A 17,126-nucleotide genomic window follows, 5' to 3' on the forward strand; every position below is an offset into this window, starting at 1 on the left:
AAAGAAACAGCTGCTGATGGGACAGCGTGAATATAAGTGTTTTTCAAGTAAAAGGTTTTCTAGTAAATATTTATTTGCTGAAGGCAAGTCTAGTGCTATGCTGCAAGACCCAATCCCCCCCATTTCAGGAAAAAGTGAATGGGCAGCACCTTTGACCAAAATTAGGAGGTATAGAATGCAGCCGAGATTGTACGCAATTATTGTGATAACATGTGACCCTCCAACGACATTTAGATTTTTGTAACCGATTTTTTCCCCCAAAATTGGCTACAATATGATACACTGTAGGCCTATGCTTCGTAGAACCATTCCTGCCATCTGCTGGTGAACCCAATCAATCACATAATACAGCCATGATCAGCATTTCTTTGTGACATTTCATCTGTAGCCTTTTTACGTGAATTTTGTGTCTTTAATGTACAACTTGAATTCTCCCCTTACAGTGAAAAATATAATAATGTAAGAAAAGTCATCATTTAATTGTACAAAGTTGATACAGCGTTATGATGCATGTATTATCTGAGATCGAGGACTATCCATCTAGGAATAGTACCATTATAAAATACATAATGTTTTTGGCTACACTGTCTACGCTTGATAACAGCACCTGCATATAACAACGGCCAATATTTCCCCGGATAATTACTGTATATGGGTGTTGTATCGAATACGGAGACAGACAGGATGTGGAGCTGAAAGAAAGAAGGCGGAGAATAGTTGAAAGTCGTTGGAAACGTCGCAAAATCCGAAAGGATTGCAATGGAATGATGTCCTTTATTTAGGAAAAACGAACAACGAAAGGGTAAGTGTAATTGATGTAACTTTTCTGTCCTCGTCTAAACAAATGTTACATTTTAAACTTATCGAGGCCCTTTCCAAGGCATTGAGACAGGGATATTTACTAGTCGCACTTCCCGAAGGTATGGGGGACAAATGGAGTTTCCGAATTCCCATTTGGGGTAAACACATAGGAAGGAAATATACCTATTCTAAGTATTCCATGTAACTGCAGAGTAATTTTCTTAAACCTTTGATAATATGTTTTATTCTGAAGTAGTTGTTTTTTACATTAAAAATGAAAAATCTGTGTTTAAAAAAAAAAAAAGTTGACCGGAGTGTAAGTGATTTGTGACCAAGTCAAAACATTTTACTATTCAATAGCCCTTTCTCAGTACTATTTTTGTTAGTAGCCTAATTTGGGAATCGAATATGTTTTTTTGCTGAATTAACTATTCTAAGCTACTGAACATAATGGAAACCATACGAACCCTCATGAAGGGGTTCGTATGGTTCGCTATATGCCAATCGACACAGTAGCATAACATTCGATTGTTTGGTGAAGTCATAATAATAATCATTACATCAGTTTTGATTGATTTGTTTATTTCTAAAGCAATTCTCTCCACAGCTCAAACACATGTAAACTAAATAAAACAACAAATAAACAACCATACAAAGTGCAAATGGCTATTGCAGCAGATTAAAAAGTGAAATAAGTGATTTATGTTCTGAGGTACAGCAAATTATACACTTATTGAATGCAAACTGCATGCATTCCAGACAGTGCTTTCTGTGAATGATTACCTGTGTGAGATTAGATGGCATGGCATGCTCCAATCAGACATTGTTACATACCAAGCTTCAAGCATGTATCAACAAGCTGATGTTGTTATTAAATTAGTCTGCAATTCAGTGTGCAATTCCACCACATAATCTTTTCCCCACTGCAGAAGAGACTGGACAGATGTATTTCTCACTAGCAATAATCCACTCAGATCAATATGAATTATCTGTGTGTACCCTTTATTTAACTAGGCAAGTCAGTTAAGAACAAATTCTTATTTATTCTCTTATTCTTATTTACAAGTTTATCAGTAATTTTAAAAATATTGACGTTAAAGGCCAAATGCAGTGAGATAACGTGATTTTCCTGTGTTTCATACATATTTCCACATAATGAGGTTGGAATAATACTGTGAGATTGTGAAAATTATGATAATGCCCTTTTAGTGTAAGGGCTGTTTGAAAACACCGACTGAAATTTCAGCCTGTTTTCATGGGATGGAGTTTTGGCCTGCCTGGTGATATCACCAGTTAATAGACCAATAAGAAAGATAGTTCCAAACCTCTCTGCCAATAACAGCTAGTTTTCAGTTTTCCCCTCCCCACTGAGACCACTCCCAGACAGTCCTAGCAAATATCTTCGCTAAGAAGCTAATAATTTTTGGGGGACCACTTTATTTGAAAACAATCACAATAAGGTACTTCATTGTTAACCAGAAACATTTTGATATTGAGATAAACTGCTGCATTGGACCTTTAATGCTTTGGAACCAAACTTCATACTAGCCCTTCAAAACACACCAGATAAATTATACTCTGTTCTTTTTTAAAGCTTGGGATTTCCGAACGTGCCACCGTGCTGATGGGGAATGTTTTACCTGTCGTTACTCCTTTTGTCTCCATGGATAGGACCCCAGCAAGCCTAGAGGAATGTGGATGAAGAGTGATCCGGCCTCCAACATAAAGTTATCCCTCCACTGAACCAAATAGAGCTGTTTATACACAAATCATTTTGCCTAGCAACTGGCTGCCACCATAATGATACCTAGGCTGGTCTGGGTGTGCCTGGCACTGATAGGGGCGAGGAGCTGCCACGCCCACAGTCTGTTTACCTGTGAACCCATCAAGGTGCATCGCTGCCTGGGGATGCTCTACAACATGACCTTCTTCCCCAACATGATGGAGCACTATGACCAGGACATAGCAGCCAGCAGGATGGAGGTGAGTGTTTCTCACTGTGATAAAACCCTTAGATTTCCCATCAGACTTGGAGCATAGAGGGAAAAATGACTTTGCAGTTTGTTACAGATGTAGGATCTTCATTTGAGCCAATTTGCTACAGCAGGAAAAATATCCCAAAATAATCCTGCAGCAACAGGAAATGTGAATTATTTATTATGTCGATAATAATTAATGGACAAATTTGTAGGGTTTGATACATTTTTCGTAAGGGAAAATCAAGTCTAAAATGTCAAAATGGAAATTACAACCTACAAAAGCCTTTTTAAACCTCTAAATGTGTGCCATGAATCCAACAGGTGCAAAAGGATAATTGTGTATTAAAATAACTATTTTCAAACCATTCTCTATGAACTTGCTAAGATGTAGAGGAAATGCAGTCTTTTAATGGATAAATATTTTCTTAACTTCTTGAACTGCACTGTTGGTTAAGGGCTTGTAAGTAAGCGTTTCACGGTAAGGTCTACACTTGTTGTATTTGATGCATGTGACAAATAAAGTTTGATTTGATAGCTGAGTATTGAAGCTTGTGTGTATTAGCATTCTCAAAGGTCTTCCATCCTCTCTCACTGTAGCTGCAGGGTTCAGTTAAATGTAATGCAGATTACGAAAGTTCAATCAGAAGACTGAATGCTTGTTTAACTTCATCCAGTAAGCATAACATAATTCGCTTTTGTTTCCTATTCCACAGGCATATTGGGAGTGAGTACAAACGTATCATCGTCAGCATAGCATCTTGTTTCTTCTCTTTCCTATTAGCCATGTGTGGAATGTCATTTACCTAATAGCCTATAAACACAGCACAATAATGCACATTCCTCATGCTTGCTGTTTAACCTATGGACTCACTTTTGCAATTATCACCTTCCTCTCTCTCAACCAATGGGTGTAAATCTAGGGAGGTATTTATATGTCAACTTACCCTCGTTCTCTCACTTGCTGTTTTTCAGCAACAGTTTTCGACAGCCATCCACCTCCCCACCACCACCAGCTATAATATCCTTAAGGACCGTCATTGGAACTCTTTTCCCCCAGTGGGGGGGTTCCGATGTCAGCAGTCCCGGCTACCTGCCATCATTGCCAAAAGAGACCCTACTGTTATGTTTTTTTTTACAAAGAGCAGCACATAGGTCAGAACGCAATCATGGTTACATTAAGACATCATGGTGTCGGCGTGAGATATGGGTTGGAAAAGATACCTCAATGCAGGGATGGGATATACCTCAACTTCAATAGAGGAGTCACTACCGTGTGAATGTTCTCTTTTGCTTTGAAATTGTACTCCAAATGTTACCTTTATCCACACTGATGCATCAAGAAGATTGAAATACTGCTAGTTTTCCCAAAAAACTTTCCTTTTCGACCTCATGCTAGCTAGCAGTAGTCACCGCAGCCATTTTGGAATGGCAGTGTCAGCCAAACAGCTCCTTTTGTTGTTCATTCTATAATAGCTGCTGTGGCTACTGGTAGCTAGCATGAAGACAAAAAATGGCAGTTTTCCAGGAAAAGTAGCAGTATTTCAATCTTCTTGATGGAACAGTGTGGATAAAGGTCCAATTTTGACTACAATTGTATATCCTATCCCTGCATTGAGGTACGTTTTCCGACCCGTATCTCACGCCGGCTCCACAGTGTTTTCATGTGACCATGATTGAGTTCCAACCTCATTGTAAACAAGCGTAACGGTATGGTCAGTATCCTTTGGCAAGCTGCCATCACATCATCTGGCTTTGATGATCTTCTCTCAGAGACAAGGCCATTCCTCAAACTATTTCATAAAATGTCATATTGCATTCCATCTTTATGGTTAATTCAGTTAAGCCTGTACTCTATTTAAATCAGTGTGGGGCAGACAGTGATATGCTGGAGGACTCTTTGTGTGATGTCTATCAGGCTGAGCTGAGGTGCTCCTCTTATTTCAGGACAACCTCAGGGAGCCACAGGGAACTCTGGGTACTTTGTCGTGTGGGGCGTCCTTTGATTTAGGAGAGGAAGGGGAGGGAGACACACCTACCTCACACAAAGACTAGCCAGCATTCCTTCTACACTGTACTCTCTCTATTTCTACCCCCCCTCTCTTCCTTTCTTTGTCTTTCACTCCTTCACTTCACTTAAAAATGTCAGTGTTTGGTATCTAAAGTAATAGATGCATGCAGTACCTACTGCTGACAGACAATCTGACCAAATGGCCTGTTGGAAAGTGTGCCATAATGGGATCTAGGTATTGTTATGAAGTTGACTCTCCTGTTGCTCTTCTGTTCAGTATTATTTGATAGGATTTTCCGGGTTGAGGACTATCCCTTTCCTTTAGGGGCATTGTTCCTGTTACGATATCAATGTGCCAATATTCCTCTAGTATTTGGCAGCTTAGTGGTAACACTTTCAGCACCTGTAAGGAAATAGACCTAAATAGAGTGAAAACTAGTATATGTTTTTAGTATACATTACAAACTCAACCATTGCATTTTGAAGTTAGGATGCCATATTGCGTAGGTAGCCCTTTCCTGCAGTCAAATGACCAAATCGCCGTCTAGTAGCCTTATGGGTGAAATGTTGTTCATATTTTCATAATTTAATAATTAATAAACATATATTTTTTTAACTGAAGGAAATCCGGTGTTTCTATGTCAAAGTTTTTGTTATATTTCAGTTTTCTGTGATGTATATAAAGTGTCATATTGGGATGCAACATTTAAATTGAATACATTTCAACTCTATATCTGACATGGTACAGGTGTTTTCGTTTTTTAAAGCCCATAACCATGTGTGTGAGGTGTATACTTTTGTTTCAAAGTAGATTTGTTTAAGGCCTTACCAAGAAACATTCTGTGTGACCCTGATTTAGCCCACTGCAGTAAAAGGTTCATTGAGTCATTGTTATCCATAGTTGAGGGACCTTGAGTGGAAATCCACAGTAGAGGGATCATTATTTTTGAATGAGGACATACAGAGGCCCCAATTCCAATACATAATAAATGTCTAACTATTTACAGTGGTTCCACAGAAAAATACAAGAAACGGCAGATTGTGGACTAAGAAGAGCTCTTTGAGATGGAGTTTGGGACCTCCAAAGAAGTGAAACAAGGACTCATACAGTCGGAGAGCCAGTTCCCCAGCCCCCGTCTAGATCTGGGCTGCAGCCAGCCTGGAGCTGGGGAAACCGTCAGGGAGAGAACGTTGAATAGTGTGGTTGTTAGATTGGTCCTGTGCTGATGGGGAAATGTTGCTTATACAGTGTAAACATCGGCTGGATTCACTGCCTCCAACAGTCATAGTTCTTTCTGCATAACTGCATTTGTAAACTGAACAGGACTGTTTGATAATATGGTGTATCTGATCCAAACCAAGTGGCCCTTAGATTAAGATGGCCACATGATACAGTCTGTAGTCTTTGAATGATCCAGTTATACTTGTTTTGTTGAATTATTTGTGGCATTCGTTACAGATGGTATCTTAAGATTTTGTGATATGGTCGTTACTTCGACAAGATCTGTTTATTTGGATAAACTCTGTTTAGCGTGACTCAACAATGCCACATATAACCATTCATGCTTTGGTAGAAATCACTGTGAACTCGAACTGTTGTTAGATCAGAGCTGCAGCTTTAGTGTGATGGAATGGATACTGAGCAGAAGCCCAACAGTTCTGTCCATTCCAGTCAACATCCCTCTCCTTATTTCCAAATAGTCCCAGAGTCATTTCCTGATGCCCCCCCCTACTCAAATCTGTTGAAACGAAAGAAAATGAGTCAGCCTGTGAAAGGAATCCTTTGTGTGGCACCATCCACATTACAGCCTCTTATGTACTGTAGCCTTTTAATCTTTTGCAACCAAGTCACGTGTACAGGAAAATAAAACTATTCTATTTCTGGATCTGCCCATTGCAAGGGAACTGCATGGACTGTATTGTGGCCGTGGGTGACAGTATTAACCTCACGTTGACTGACTTTTAATTACAAACTGTTGTGATGTCTAGATGAATCTAGTTGAAATCAATATTGGTTGTTGGATTAAAAACATGTCTGACCATTTGTTCAGCTCCATTCTTATAGGTACAGCTACAGTGCTAGTATTTACTAGGGTAGCAAAATTCAGGTCACTTTCACAGGTTTTCCCAAAATCCTGGTTGGAAGATTCCTAGAATTAGGACAGAAAGACAGAAATCCAGAAACTACAACCAGGACTTCTGGAAAACCTTTGAATTGAGGAAAATATACTGGAATTTTGTAACCCTAGCATTTACTGTATGTTCTTGAACCATAGACATAGATACATTCAGATTTTTATATTTCGCTCTCGCTGTTGATCTCCCTTTCGCTCCCTCATTCTCCCTCTTTCTTCCTCTTTCTCTCCCTTTCTCCCTCTCTCTTTCTCTCTCGCTCCCCCTCTCCCCTTCCCTCCCTCCTGTCTCCTTAGCCCTTCATGCCGTTGGTCAATCTGCGCTGCTCTCCAGACGTACATCACTTCCTGTGTCAGGCCTTTATCCCAGCATGCACTGAGGACACCAAAGTGATCCAGCCATGTCGTGACCTGTGTGAGAAAGTGAGGTCAGACTGCAGGAAGGACATCGGCACCTTCGGCATCACCTGGCCTCCGGAGCTGCAGTGCGACAGGTAAATGTGACTGACCGAGTTGAACTCAATTCTCCAGGTCTCAGGCCAGGTTACTCATCAACGTGGGCGAGGTTCACTGAACCACAACATCAGTTACATACATAGGCGTGTTGTACTGTGCCAAGTTGTATAGATGAAAAGGCACATGCCTGACCTTTTTCAGGTGACCAAATAGAAAACGTTTATAAACTGCTTGAAAACAGACAGTTGACCAGTTATTACATTTATCAGCACTACGTTTTGAAATGGTATTCATTTAGTTATGGTTTTGACTCTTTACCCTACTTTTTCTCCTCTAGGTTGGAGTATTGCCTCTACTCTCCTGATGGCTCAGCCCTGCCACCAACCAGACTGACCACACCCAAGACCTCTCTGTCTGCCAAGAGGGACATGGGCTTCTGGTGCCCCCTTCAGCTGAAGACTCGTCCCGGCCAGGGATCCACGTTCCTGGGTGCCAGGGACTGCGCTCCCCCTTGCTCCAACATGTACTTCAAGCCCCATGAGATCGAGTTCGCCAAGACCTTCATCGGGGTGTGCTCCATCGTCTGCCTCTGCGCCACGCTCTTCACCTTCCTCACCTTCCTCATCGATGTCAAACGCTTCCGCTACCCCGAACGGCCAATCATCTTCTACGCCGTGTGCTACAGCTTCGTGTCGCTCATCTACTTCATCGGCTTCCTGCTGGGGAACAATGCATCCTGCAACAAGGTCTGTTTATGTCTGTGTCTGAAATGGCAACCAATCCCCTGTATTGTGCACTACTTTTGACCAGTTCACCCAGAGCCCTATGGACCCTGGTCTAAACTATTGTAATACAGTGCATTCGGAAAGTATTCAGACCCCTTGACTTTTTCCACATTTAGCCTTATTCTAAAATTGATTTAATTGTTTTTTTTCCCTCATCAATCTACACACAGTACCCCATAATGACGAAGAAAAACAATTTTTGTAAAAAAAAATTGCAAATGTATTAAAAAAATATAAATATCACATTTACATAAGTATTCAGACCCTTGATTCAGTACTTTGTTGAAGCACCTTTGGCAGCGATTACAGCCTTGAATCTACTAGGGTATGACGCTACAAGCTTGGCACATCTATATTTGGGGAGTTTCTCCCATTGTTCTCTGCAGAACCTCTCAAGCTCTGTCAAGTTGGATGGGGAGTGTCGCTGCACAGCTATTTTCAGGTCTCTCCAGAGATTTTCGATCGGGCTAGGCCACTCACAGACATTCAGAGACTTGTCCCGAAGCCACTCCTGCATTGTCTTGACTGTGTGCTTAGGGTCATTGTCCTCTTGGAAGGTTAATCTTTGCCCCGTTGGAAGGTGAACCTTTGCCCCAGTCTGAGGTCCTGAGCGCTCTGGAGCAGATTTTCATCAAGGATCTCTCTGTACTTTGTTCCGTTCATCCTTTCCTCGATCCTGACTAGTCTCACAGTCCCTACCACTGAAAAGCATCATGCTTCACCGTAGGGATGGTGCCAGGTTTCCTCCAGACATGATGCTTGACATTCAGGTCAAAGAGGTCAATCTTGGTTTCACCCAACCAGAGAATCTTGTTTGTCATGGTCGTGAGAGTCCTTTAGGTCCCTTCTGGCAAATTCCAAGCGGGCTGCCATGTGCCTTTTACTGAGGAGTGGCATCCGTCTGGCCACTCTATCATAAAGACCTGATTGGTGGAGGGCTGCAGAGATGTTTGTCCTTCTGGAAGGTTCTCCCATCTCCACAGAGGCACTCTAAAGCTCTGTCAGAGTGACTATCGGGTTCTTGATCAACTCTCTGACCAAGGCCCTTCTCCCCTGATTGCTCAGTTTGGCCGGGCGGCCAGCTCTAGGAAAAGTCTGGGTGGTTCCAAACTTCTTCCATTTAAGAATGATGGAGGCCACAGTGTTCTTGGGGACCTTCAATGCTGCGTAAATGTTTTGGTACCCTTCCCCAGATCTGTGCCTCGACACAATCCTCCTGTTTCGGAGCTCAATGGACAATACCTTTGACCTCATGGCCTGGTTTTTGCTCTGACATGAACTGTCAACTGTGAGACCTTATCTAGACAGTTCTGTGCCTTTTGAAAGGCTGTCCAATCAATTGAATCTACCACAGGTGGACTCCAATCAAGTTGTAGAAACATCTCAAGGATGATCAATGGAAGCAGGATGCACATGACCTCAATTTCGAGTCTCATAGCAAAGGGTCTGAATATTTATGTAAATAACATATTTCTGTTTTTAATTTTTAATAAATGTGCAAAAATGTCAACCTGTTTTCTCTTTGTCATTATGGGGTATTGTGTGTAGATTGATGAGGAAAAACATTAATTTGAATACATTTTAGAATAAGGCTGTAATGTAAAAAAAAAAGTGGAAAAGGTGAAGGTGTATGAATACTTTCCGAATGCACTGTATGTAAGGAATAGGGTGCCATTTGGGACACAGCCCACGTCTGGTGATGTATGTCCTGTGACGATATCTGAAGTCATATATTGTGATGTTTATATGTATGCCAGGTATACTTCTTCTTTTCCTAGAAAACTTCTCTACGGGACATAAAAGTTATCATTCATTCGTTAATCTATTTATTAATTAATTCATCCCAGGCGGTGCACCCGGCTGCCATGGACACGGTGGTGCTGGGCTCCCAGAGTAAAGGCTGTACGTTACTCTTCATGCTACTCTACTTCTTCTCCCTGGCCGGCATCGTCTGGTGGGTCATCCTCACCATCACCTGGTTCCTGGCCGCCGGGCCCAAGTGGAGCTGCGAGGCCATCGAGAAGAAGGCGGTGTGGTTCCACTCTGCCGCCTGGGGGGTCCCTGGAGCACTAACTGTCATGCTACTGGCTCTCAACAAGGTGGAGGGAGATAACATCAGCGGGGTGTGCTTTGTGGGGCTCTATGATCTGGATGCGCTGCGGTACTTTGTGCTGGCGCCACTGTGTATCGGGGTTGTGGTTGGGCTGTCTCTGCTCCTGGCTGGGATCGTGTCGCTCAACAACGTGCGTCAGGTGATCCAGCACGATGAGAGGAACCAGGAGAAGCTGAAGAAGTTTATGATCCGTATCGGAGTGTTCAGTGGTCTGTACCTGGTGCCCCTGGTCACTCTGCAGGGGTGTTATATCTATGAACAGAGCCAGCGCTCCACCTGGGAAAACACCTGGATCAATGACCGTTGCCAGGAGTACAGCATTCCCTGCTCACACAAGGTAACACACGCTCAGCACTAGAACATTTTCATAATAATTTGATATCTCTATGAAGATATGCCACTGCAAAATTAATCTAAAATTAATAGTTGTTAAAAATCATTGCTGTTCTTATGCCTTCTTTCAGCCACAGTAAAATGTATGAATATATTTGGCAGACGTTTAAATGGAAATGGTGTCATTAAGCAATAAGGCACGAGGGGGTGTGGTGCTCTACAACATCCGTAGAGGACGACCCTACCTCACACAGGAAGCGGCGCAGGTCCTAATCCAGGCACTTGTCCTCTCCCGTCTGGACTACTGCAACTCACTGTTGTGCCATCAACCCCCTGCAACTTATTGAGAACGCTGCGGCCCACCTGGTTTTACAACTTTCCCAAGTTCTCCCATGTCACTCCACTCCTCAGCACACTCCACTGGCTTCCAGTCAAAGCTCGCATCCACTACAAGACCATGGGGCTTGCCTTCGGAACACTGCCTCTCCCTACCTATGCTCAAGCCCTACACCCCAACCTGAGCACTCTGTTCTGCCAACTCTGGTCTCTTGGTCAGCTCCTGCTCAGCCCAGTCCAAGCTCTTCTTTGTTCTGGCACCCCAATGGTGGAACCAGCTTCCCCCTGACAGCAGAGTCCCTTCCCATCTTCCGAAAGCACCTGAAACCCTACCTCTTCATAGAGTATCTTAAACAATCCCCCTCCCAAAAGGGATAATAATAAAATAATCCTGAAAGAACACAATTGTTCTTGAACCCCCCCCACCTTCTTTCTAGCTTTGCTGATAGCTACTTTATTGAGAAAAGGTGTACTTACTGTGATATGTGGTTGTTCCACCTAGCTATCTTAAGATAAATGGAAGTCTCTCTGGATAAGAGCATCTTCTAAATGACTCAAATGTAAATGTACACTACCAGTCCAAAGTTTTAGAACACCTACTCATTCAAGGGTTTTTCTTCATTTTTACTATTTTCGACATCAAAAAGACATCAAAACTATGAAATAACACGTATGGAATCATGTAGTAACCAAAAAAGTGTTAAACAAATCAAAATATATTTTATATTTGAGATTCTTTGCTTTGATGACAGCTTTGCACACTCTTGGCATTCTCTTAACCAGTTTCACCTGGAATGCTTTTCCAACAGTCTTGAAGGAGTTCCCACAGTTAGCTGCTTTTCCTTAACTCTGCGGTCCGACTCATCCCAAACCATCTCAATTTGGGTGAATTTGGGGGATTGTGGAGGCCAGGTCATCTGATGCAGCACTCCATCACTCTCCTTCTTGGTAAAATAGCCCTTACACAGCCTGGAAGTGTTTTTGGGTCATTGTCCTGTTGAAAAACAAATGATAGTCCCATTAAGCCAAAACCAGATGGGATGGCATATTCGCTGCAGAATGCTGTGGTAGCCATGCTGGTTAAGTGTGCCTTGAATTCTAAATAAATCACAGACAGTGTCACCAGCAAAGCACCCCCACACCATAACACCTTCTCCTCCATGCTTTACAGTGGGGAAATACACATGCGGAGATCATCCGTTCACCCACACCGCGTCTCACAAAGAGATGGCAGGTTGGAACCAAAAATCTCCAATTTGGACTCCAGACCAAAGGACATATTTCCACCGGTCTAATGTCCATTGCTCGTGTTTCTTGGCCCAAACAAGTCTCTTCTTATTATTGGTGTCCTTTAGTAGTGGTTTCTTTGCAACAATTCAAACATGAAGGCCTGATTCACGCAGTCTCCTCTGAACAGTTGATGTTGAGATTTGTCTGTTACTTGAACTCTGTGAAGCATTTATTTGGGCTGCAATTTCTGAGGCTGGAACTAATGTACTTATCCTCTGAAGCAGAGGTAACTCTGGGTCTTCCATTCCTGTGGCGGTCCTCATTAGAGCCAGTTTCATCATAGTGCTTGATGTTTTTTTGCGACTGCACTTGAAGAAACTTTCAAAGTTCTTGCAATTTTCCGTATTGACTGACCTTCATGTCTTAAAGTATTGATGGACTGTCGTTTCATTTTGCTTATTTGAGCTGTTCTTGCCATAATATGGACTTGGTATTTTACGAAATAGGTCTATCTTCTGTATACCACCCCTACCTTGTCACAACACAACTGATTGGCTCAAACGCATTAAGAAGGAAATAAATTCCACAAATGTACTTTTAACAAGGCACACCTGTTAATTGAAATGCATTCCAGGTGACTACCTCATGAAGCTGGTTGAGAAAATTCCAAGAGTGTGCAAAGCAGTTATCCAGGCAAAGGGTGGCTATTTGAAGAATCTCAAATTTAAAATATATTTTGATTTGTTTAACACTTTTTTTGGTTACTACATTATTCCATATGTGTTATTTCATAGTTTTGATGACTTCACTATTATTCTACAATGTAGAAAATAGTAAAAATAAAGAAAAACCCTTGAATGAATAGGTGTTCTAAATCTTTTGACTGGTAGTATATGTCTAATATTCCACCGCTAAGGGGTTGGCCATATACCACAAACCGCAGAGGTGCCTTATTGCTATTATAAACTGGTTACCAACGTAATTAGAACAGTAAAAAGTATTTTTATGTCATACCCGTGATGTACTACGGCTTTCAGCCAATCCGCATTCAGGGCTCAAGCCATCCGGTTTATAACACTGTAATGTCTGTTTCAGACTACAGAGTCTGGTCGTCCAGACCTGTCCCTATTCCTAATTAAATACCTGATGACCCTGGTGGTTGGGATCTCAGCTGTGTTCTGGGTCAGCAGCAAGAAGACCTGCTCAGAATGGGCCTTCTTCTTCAACAGGACCAGGAAGAAAGAGTAAGGACACTTCACTAATCCCTGTCTCTCAACTGCTGAAACAATCATATTATTCCATGGATTGTATCCCAAATGGCACCCTAAGGCAAAAGTAGTGCATTGTATAAGGAATAGGGTGCCATTTGGGAAGCAACTTGTTTTTTTACAGTATGCAACATTCCCAGATTGCAGATCGATATAATTCTACTGTGTTCTAATTCTATTTCTCTATCCAGCCCCATTAGTGAGAGTCGAAGAGTTCTCCAGGAGTCCTGTGAGTTCTTCCTCAAACACAACAGCCGTGTCCAGCACAAGAAGAACCACTACAACCCCGGCTCCCACAAACTCAAGGTCATCTCCAAGTCCATGGGCACCAGCACCGGTGCCTCAGCCACAGGCAACCACTGCACCTCAGCAGTGGGCAACCATGAGGCCATCCGGGGCCAGGCTTCTTTCTCTGAGGCCAGGGGCTCATCTGATGCCTCTGCCAGGGAGAAGCTGGAGAGGGGCAGCTCCACCCGTGGCTCCAGGCTGGGGGAGAGGGACAGGGAGAGGCAGCCCAGTGGACAGGCCCTGTCTGGGGGGAGAGAGGGGGCAGAGAGACGTAGTAAAAAGGGCAGCTCCAGCAAGGTTAGCAGCCGCTCAGAGAGCTTCCACAGAGTCCCAGAGGGAAGGTAAAGACAGATACTTTCTGACCTACACATACGTACTTCAAAAGGTTTTGTCCGCTCCACTGTTTACAGGTTGTTTTTTACAAATTTGTCTTGTAGGATGACTCCCCGGAGTGAACTATCAGAGACGAGACAGATGCCCAGTGGACAGCACCTGGCTTTAAGCAACTCCCACAGCGGCAGTGTGAAAGGCTCCGTCCCTCACCTGGTTCGCCAGTTACCAGAGGAGAAAAAGGAGAAGGACAGCAGCTGCTGAGCCCAATCAACAGGGTCCTATGATACTTAACACCAACAGAGACAGGCAGCTCTGGTCCTCAGGGGCTGGACTGAGTGTCTGCTGGTTTTTGTTCTTCCTTTCAAATGAGCAACTGATTTAGCCTGTCATACCATACCAGATGTGTACACTCTCAGAACAATCAGTGATATTAGTGGATCGATTAAGTACCAGAGGGAGAAGAGAAAACCAGCAGGAAGTCGAGAAAATTCAGAGGACCACAGAGACAGGAAGGAAGAGACTAGGTGGGCCACCAGGGTCCTTAGAGAGTTCCCTTCAGTGACCGACCCAACAGGTGTAGCTACTGTACATCAGTCAGCTTGACTGGATCACTGGCCACATCAAGGTGAATGAGGTTAGAGAATCATGCAGCTCTTCAGACCAATGGTTGCATTTCCCTGCTGGAAAACAGTCACTTTACGTATTGTTTATTTACTTATGAAAGCTGTACTTTTCTGAGGGTAGATTGATATGTAAAGTGTGTAGAATATACACTGGCAATATTTATGTAAACTATTTTATTTTCTATCACTGGACTAGTCTTTACACTGAGTTTAAGCGCTTGAAAATCTGAAAATCGTGAAGGTTTCACCAAACAATCAGAACTTCAACGATATCTAGCTGTGGTGGTTAAATCTATTTTATTTTTGTATTCAAATGGTCAAAGTCATGTGAATGTAGACAATTCCATCATGAAACAATGAGTAGCAAGCATAGCAGTTCTGTAATTAAAGTAATTGCAGTAGACAGGAGGTTCTCACTACCAATACACTCAGTATGCTACTCTGCTTTCATTCCATTTCCATTATAGTGTTTTTCAGTATTTTTATAAATAGTTACATAAGCATTTTTCAATTTTGCTGACTCTCCTCGTAAACTTCATTTCCTGTAAATCTGAGTGGAGCATGTGTTTTTTTATACTACAGTTCCTTGAAGAATGTGCCCCATGAACTGAATCATGGTCTTCAGATAACCTACTTTTTGTCTGTCTACCTACAGATGCTTTACATGTGTGACATAGTCATTCCATGTGTGCATTCATCTCCAGTGAAATATGTGGACAAAGTAACCAGGCATATTTCTGGCTCTTGACCAACAAGTTGTTGTGGTTGGACATCTCACTACACTAGAGGAGTTACCACTTAAAGATGAACCCAGTGCAAAGACGGATTGATACTGTACAATTTGTACTGTGATAGAATGTATTTTTTTTGAAGTTTATATTTCTGCTACGCAATTATCTTTAAACCAAATATAGTAGTATATATACCTAACATAACTGATGATACAATATGAAAACACCAGTAGAAAAATCAGAGACGAAATCCAATCCAATGCATGTACCTAGTTGAGTTGATATTTTTTGACAAATGTGTGTGTTTTGTTCAGTATTTCAATTGGCATGATACTTACCGGTAATCCATGAACTGTGTTTGACTACACATGTTTCTTGCAAGCATTTTCCCGAAAGGCCTGTTGGGAATAAGTCTTGCACACTATTAATAAAAACCATTTATCCATCCATACATACTCACAATCATTTGATAAGTATTTGAATCCCTCCATGCTGTATTGTTTTATTTTCTTTAATCTGACCCTGTCCTTGATCTTCGTCCAAATCTATTGTATGTGGCTATCAGAAGACAAAGGTTCCAGCTAAAGGGAATGTGTTATCGTGCTTCCACTCCTTCACACATTAATAATATAACCACTACTCATCCTTGATTGCATATAGACTTGTTAGGCTGTAGAACATTTTTATTTTAAATTCCCTATACATTTTTGTGAACTTTTGTAGTGTTATGTTGTATGTACTATTTGATATATATTTTGTATCAATTTGATTTCCTTTTAATAAAAGATTATTGAATAGAATAAACTGAAATGTAATTTGTCTCATGAATGGATGCCTGGTTTTGTATCGCCCATACAGACGTTGAACCATGTTGTCATGTCTGTGTTATTTGTCGCGTTCAAAACAACTGGGAACTTGGAAATCTCAGACTTCTGACTTCAGTGTGTTCAAGATGGGAAAAAACTAGCTCTGACTGGGAAAAATATTTTTGAACGTTCATCCAACTTGGAATTACAAGTCGAGAAACTCTGTCTTTCTAGAGCTCAGATTTTTTGACCTGAAAATAGCTGAACAAGGTCATGATTTGACCTTGTTCTTTTCTGGGTTCCTAGTTGTCTTGAAAGCACCAATAGACATAAGCTATACTTGTTTGTAGTCATCAACATAATCATCATCAACTAGCCCACAGGAAAAATACATAGGGAACATCTCAATTAAATATGCCTCCTTCTCAAAACCGAGAAGAGGTCCCGCCCGTCTGATCTTCTCCTCCAATGGGTTTTGAGAAGGAGATGAGGCGAGAGGACACAAGGAGTATGCTATATTATTCCCAATTTCATGAAATAACAGACTAGGATACCCACATATAACTGATTCCATACCATGATATGGGTCTACAATAGATGAGAAAGTACATAGTTCCATTTCCCCAATCTGTTATTAGTGGTGGGGCACAGGGCAGCCCACAACAACTGTAAACAAGCTGAAGCATAATCAAAATGTTGGGTTCTATTCAATCTATAACGCTGAAGACGTTTCTTCTTTTGTTCTTTATTGCTCCTGTATTATTCCTCAAGCAAGGTGGGAGGCCGATGACATCACCGATTCCCATCACACCAACTCCTTGAAGTTTGCAGTTGTGTCTAAAAAAAACACTATTTTGCTCAAAAGTGTTTTTCTTCTTCCCTTTAGTGTGTGCACTTTACGTTA

The 17,126-nt window shown here is 41.8% G+C and overlaps 1 protein-coding gene across 3 annotated transcripts; it reads left to right on the top strand.

Moving 5' to 3' along the window:
• On the top strand, nt 1-16,226 carry LOC110538870 (frizzled-6). 3 transcript variants are annotated; one of them, XM_036943276.1, is made up of 9 exons: nt 1-168; nt 680-802; nt 2,396-2,784; nt 7,218-7,414; nt 7,714-8,122; nt 10,009-10,611; nt 13,269-13,417; nt 13,633-14,070; nt 14,167-16,226. In XM_036943276.1, exons 3-9 carry the CDS (start codon nt 2,602-2,604, stop codon nt 14,321-14,323), a joined length of 2,136 nt encoding a protein of 711 aa, XP_036799171.1. In that variant the 5' UTR covers nt 1-168; nt 680-802; nt 2,396-2,601; the 3' UTR covers nt 14,324-16,226. The 3 variants fall into 3 exon arrangements, with proteins under 3 accessions (XP_036799171.1, XP_021481532.1, XP_021481526.1); XM_021625857.2 differs by lacking the exon at nt 1-168 and having other exon boundaries at nt 520-802; nt 2,473-2,784; XM_021625851.2 differs by lacking the exon at nt 1-168 and having other exon boundaries at nt 535-802.
• Nucleotides 16,227-17,126: the final 900 nt, after the last annotated feature.

This window comes from Oncorhynchus mykiss, chromosome 2 (assembly GCF_013265735.2).
Source record: "Oncorhynchus mykiss isolate Arlee chromosome 2, USDA_OmykA_1.1, whole genome shotgun sequence".
Lineage (NCBI taxonomy): Eukaryota > Metazoa > Chordata > Actinopteri > Salmoniformes > Salmonidae > Oncorhynchus > Oncorhynchus mykiss.

Excerpts from the sequence above, each read along its gene's own strand:
- LOC110538870 (XM_036943276.1), top strand. The coding sequence starts at position 2,602 with ATGATACCTAGGCTGGTCTGGGTGTGCCTGGCACTGATAGGGGCGAGG. Across the intron at positions 7,415-7,713 it reads CCGGAGCTGCAGTGCGACAG|GTTGGAGTATTGCCTCTACT; the intron begins GTAAATGTGACT and ends TTTCTCCTCTAG. Across the intron at positions 8,123-10,008 it reads ACAATGCATCCTGCAACAAG|GCGGTGCACCCGGCTGCCAT; the intron begins GTCTGTTTATGT and ends AATTCATCCCAG.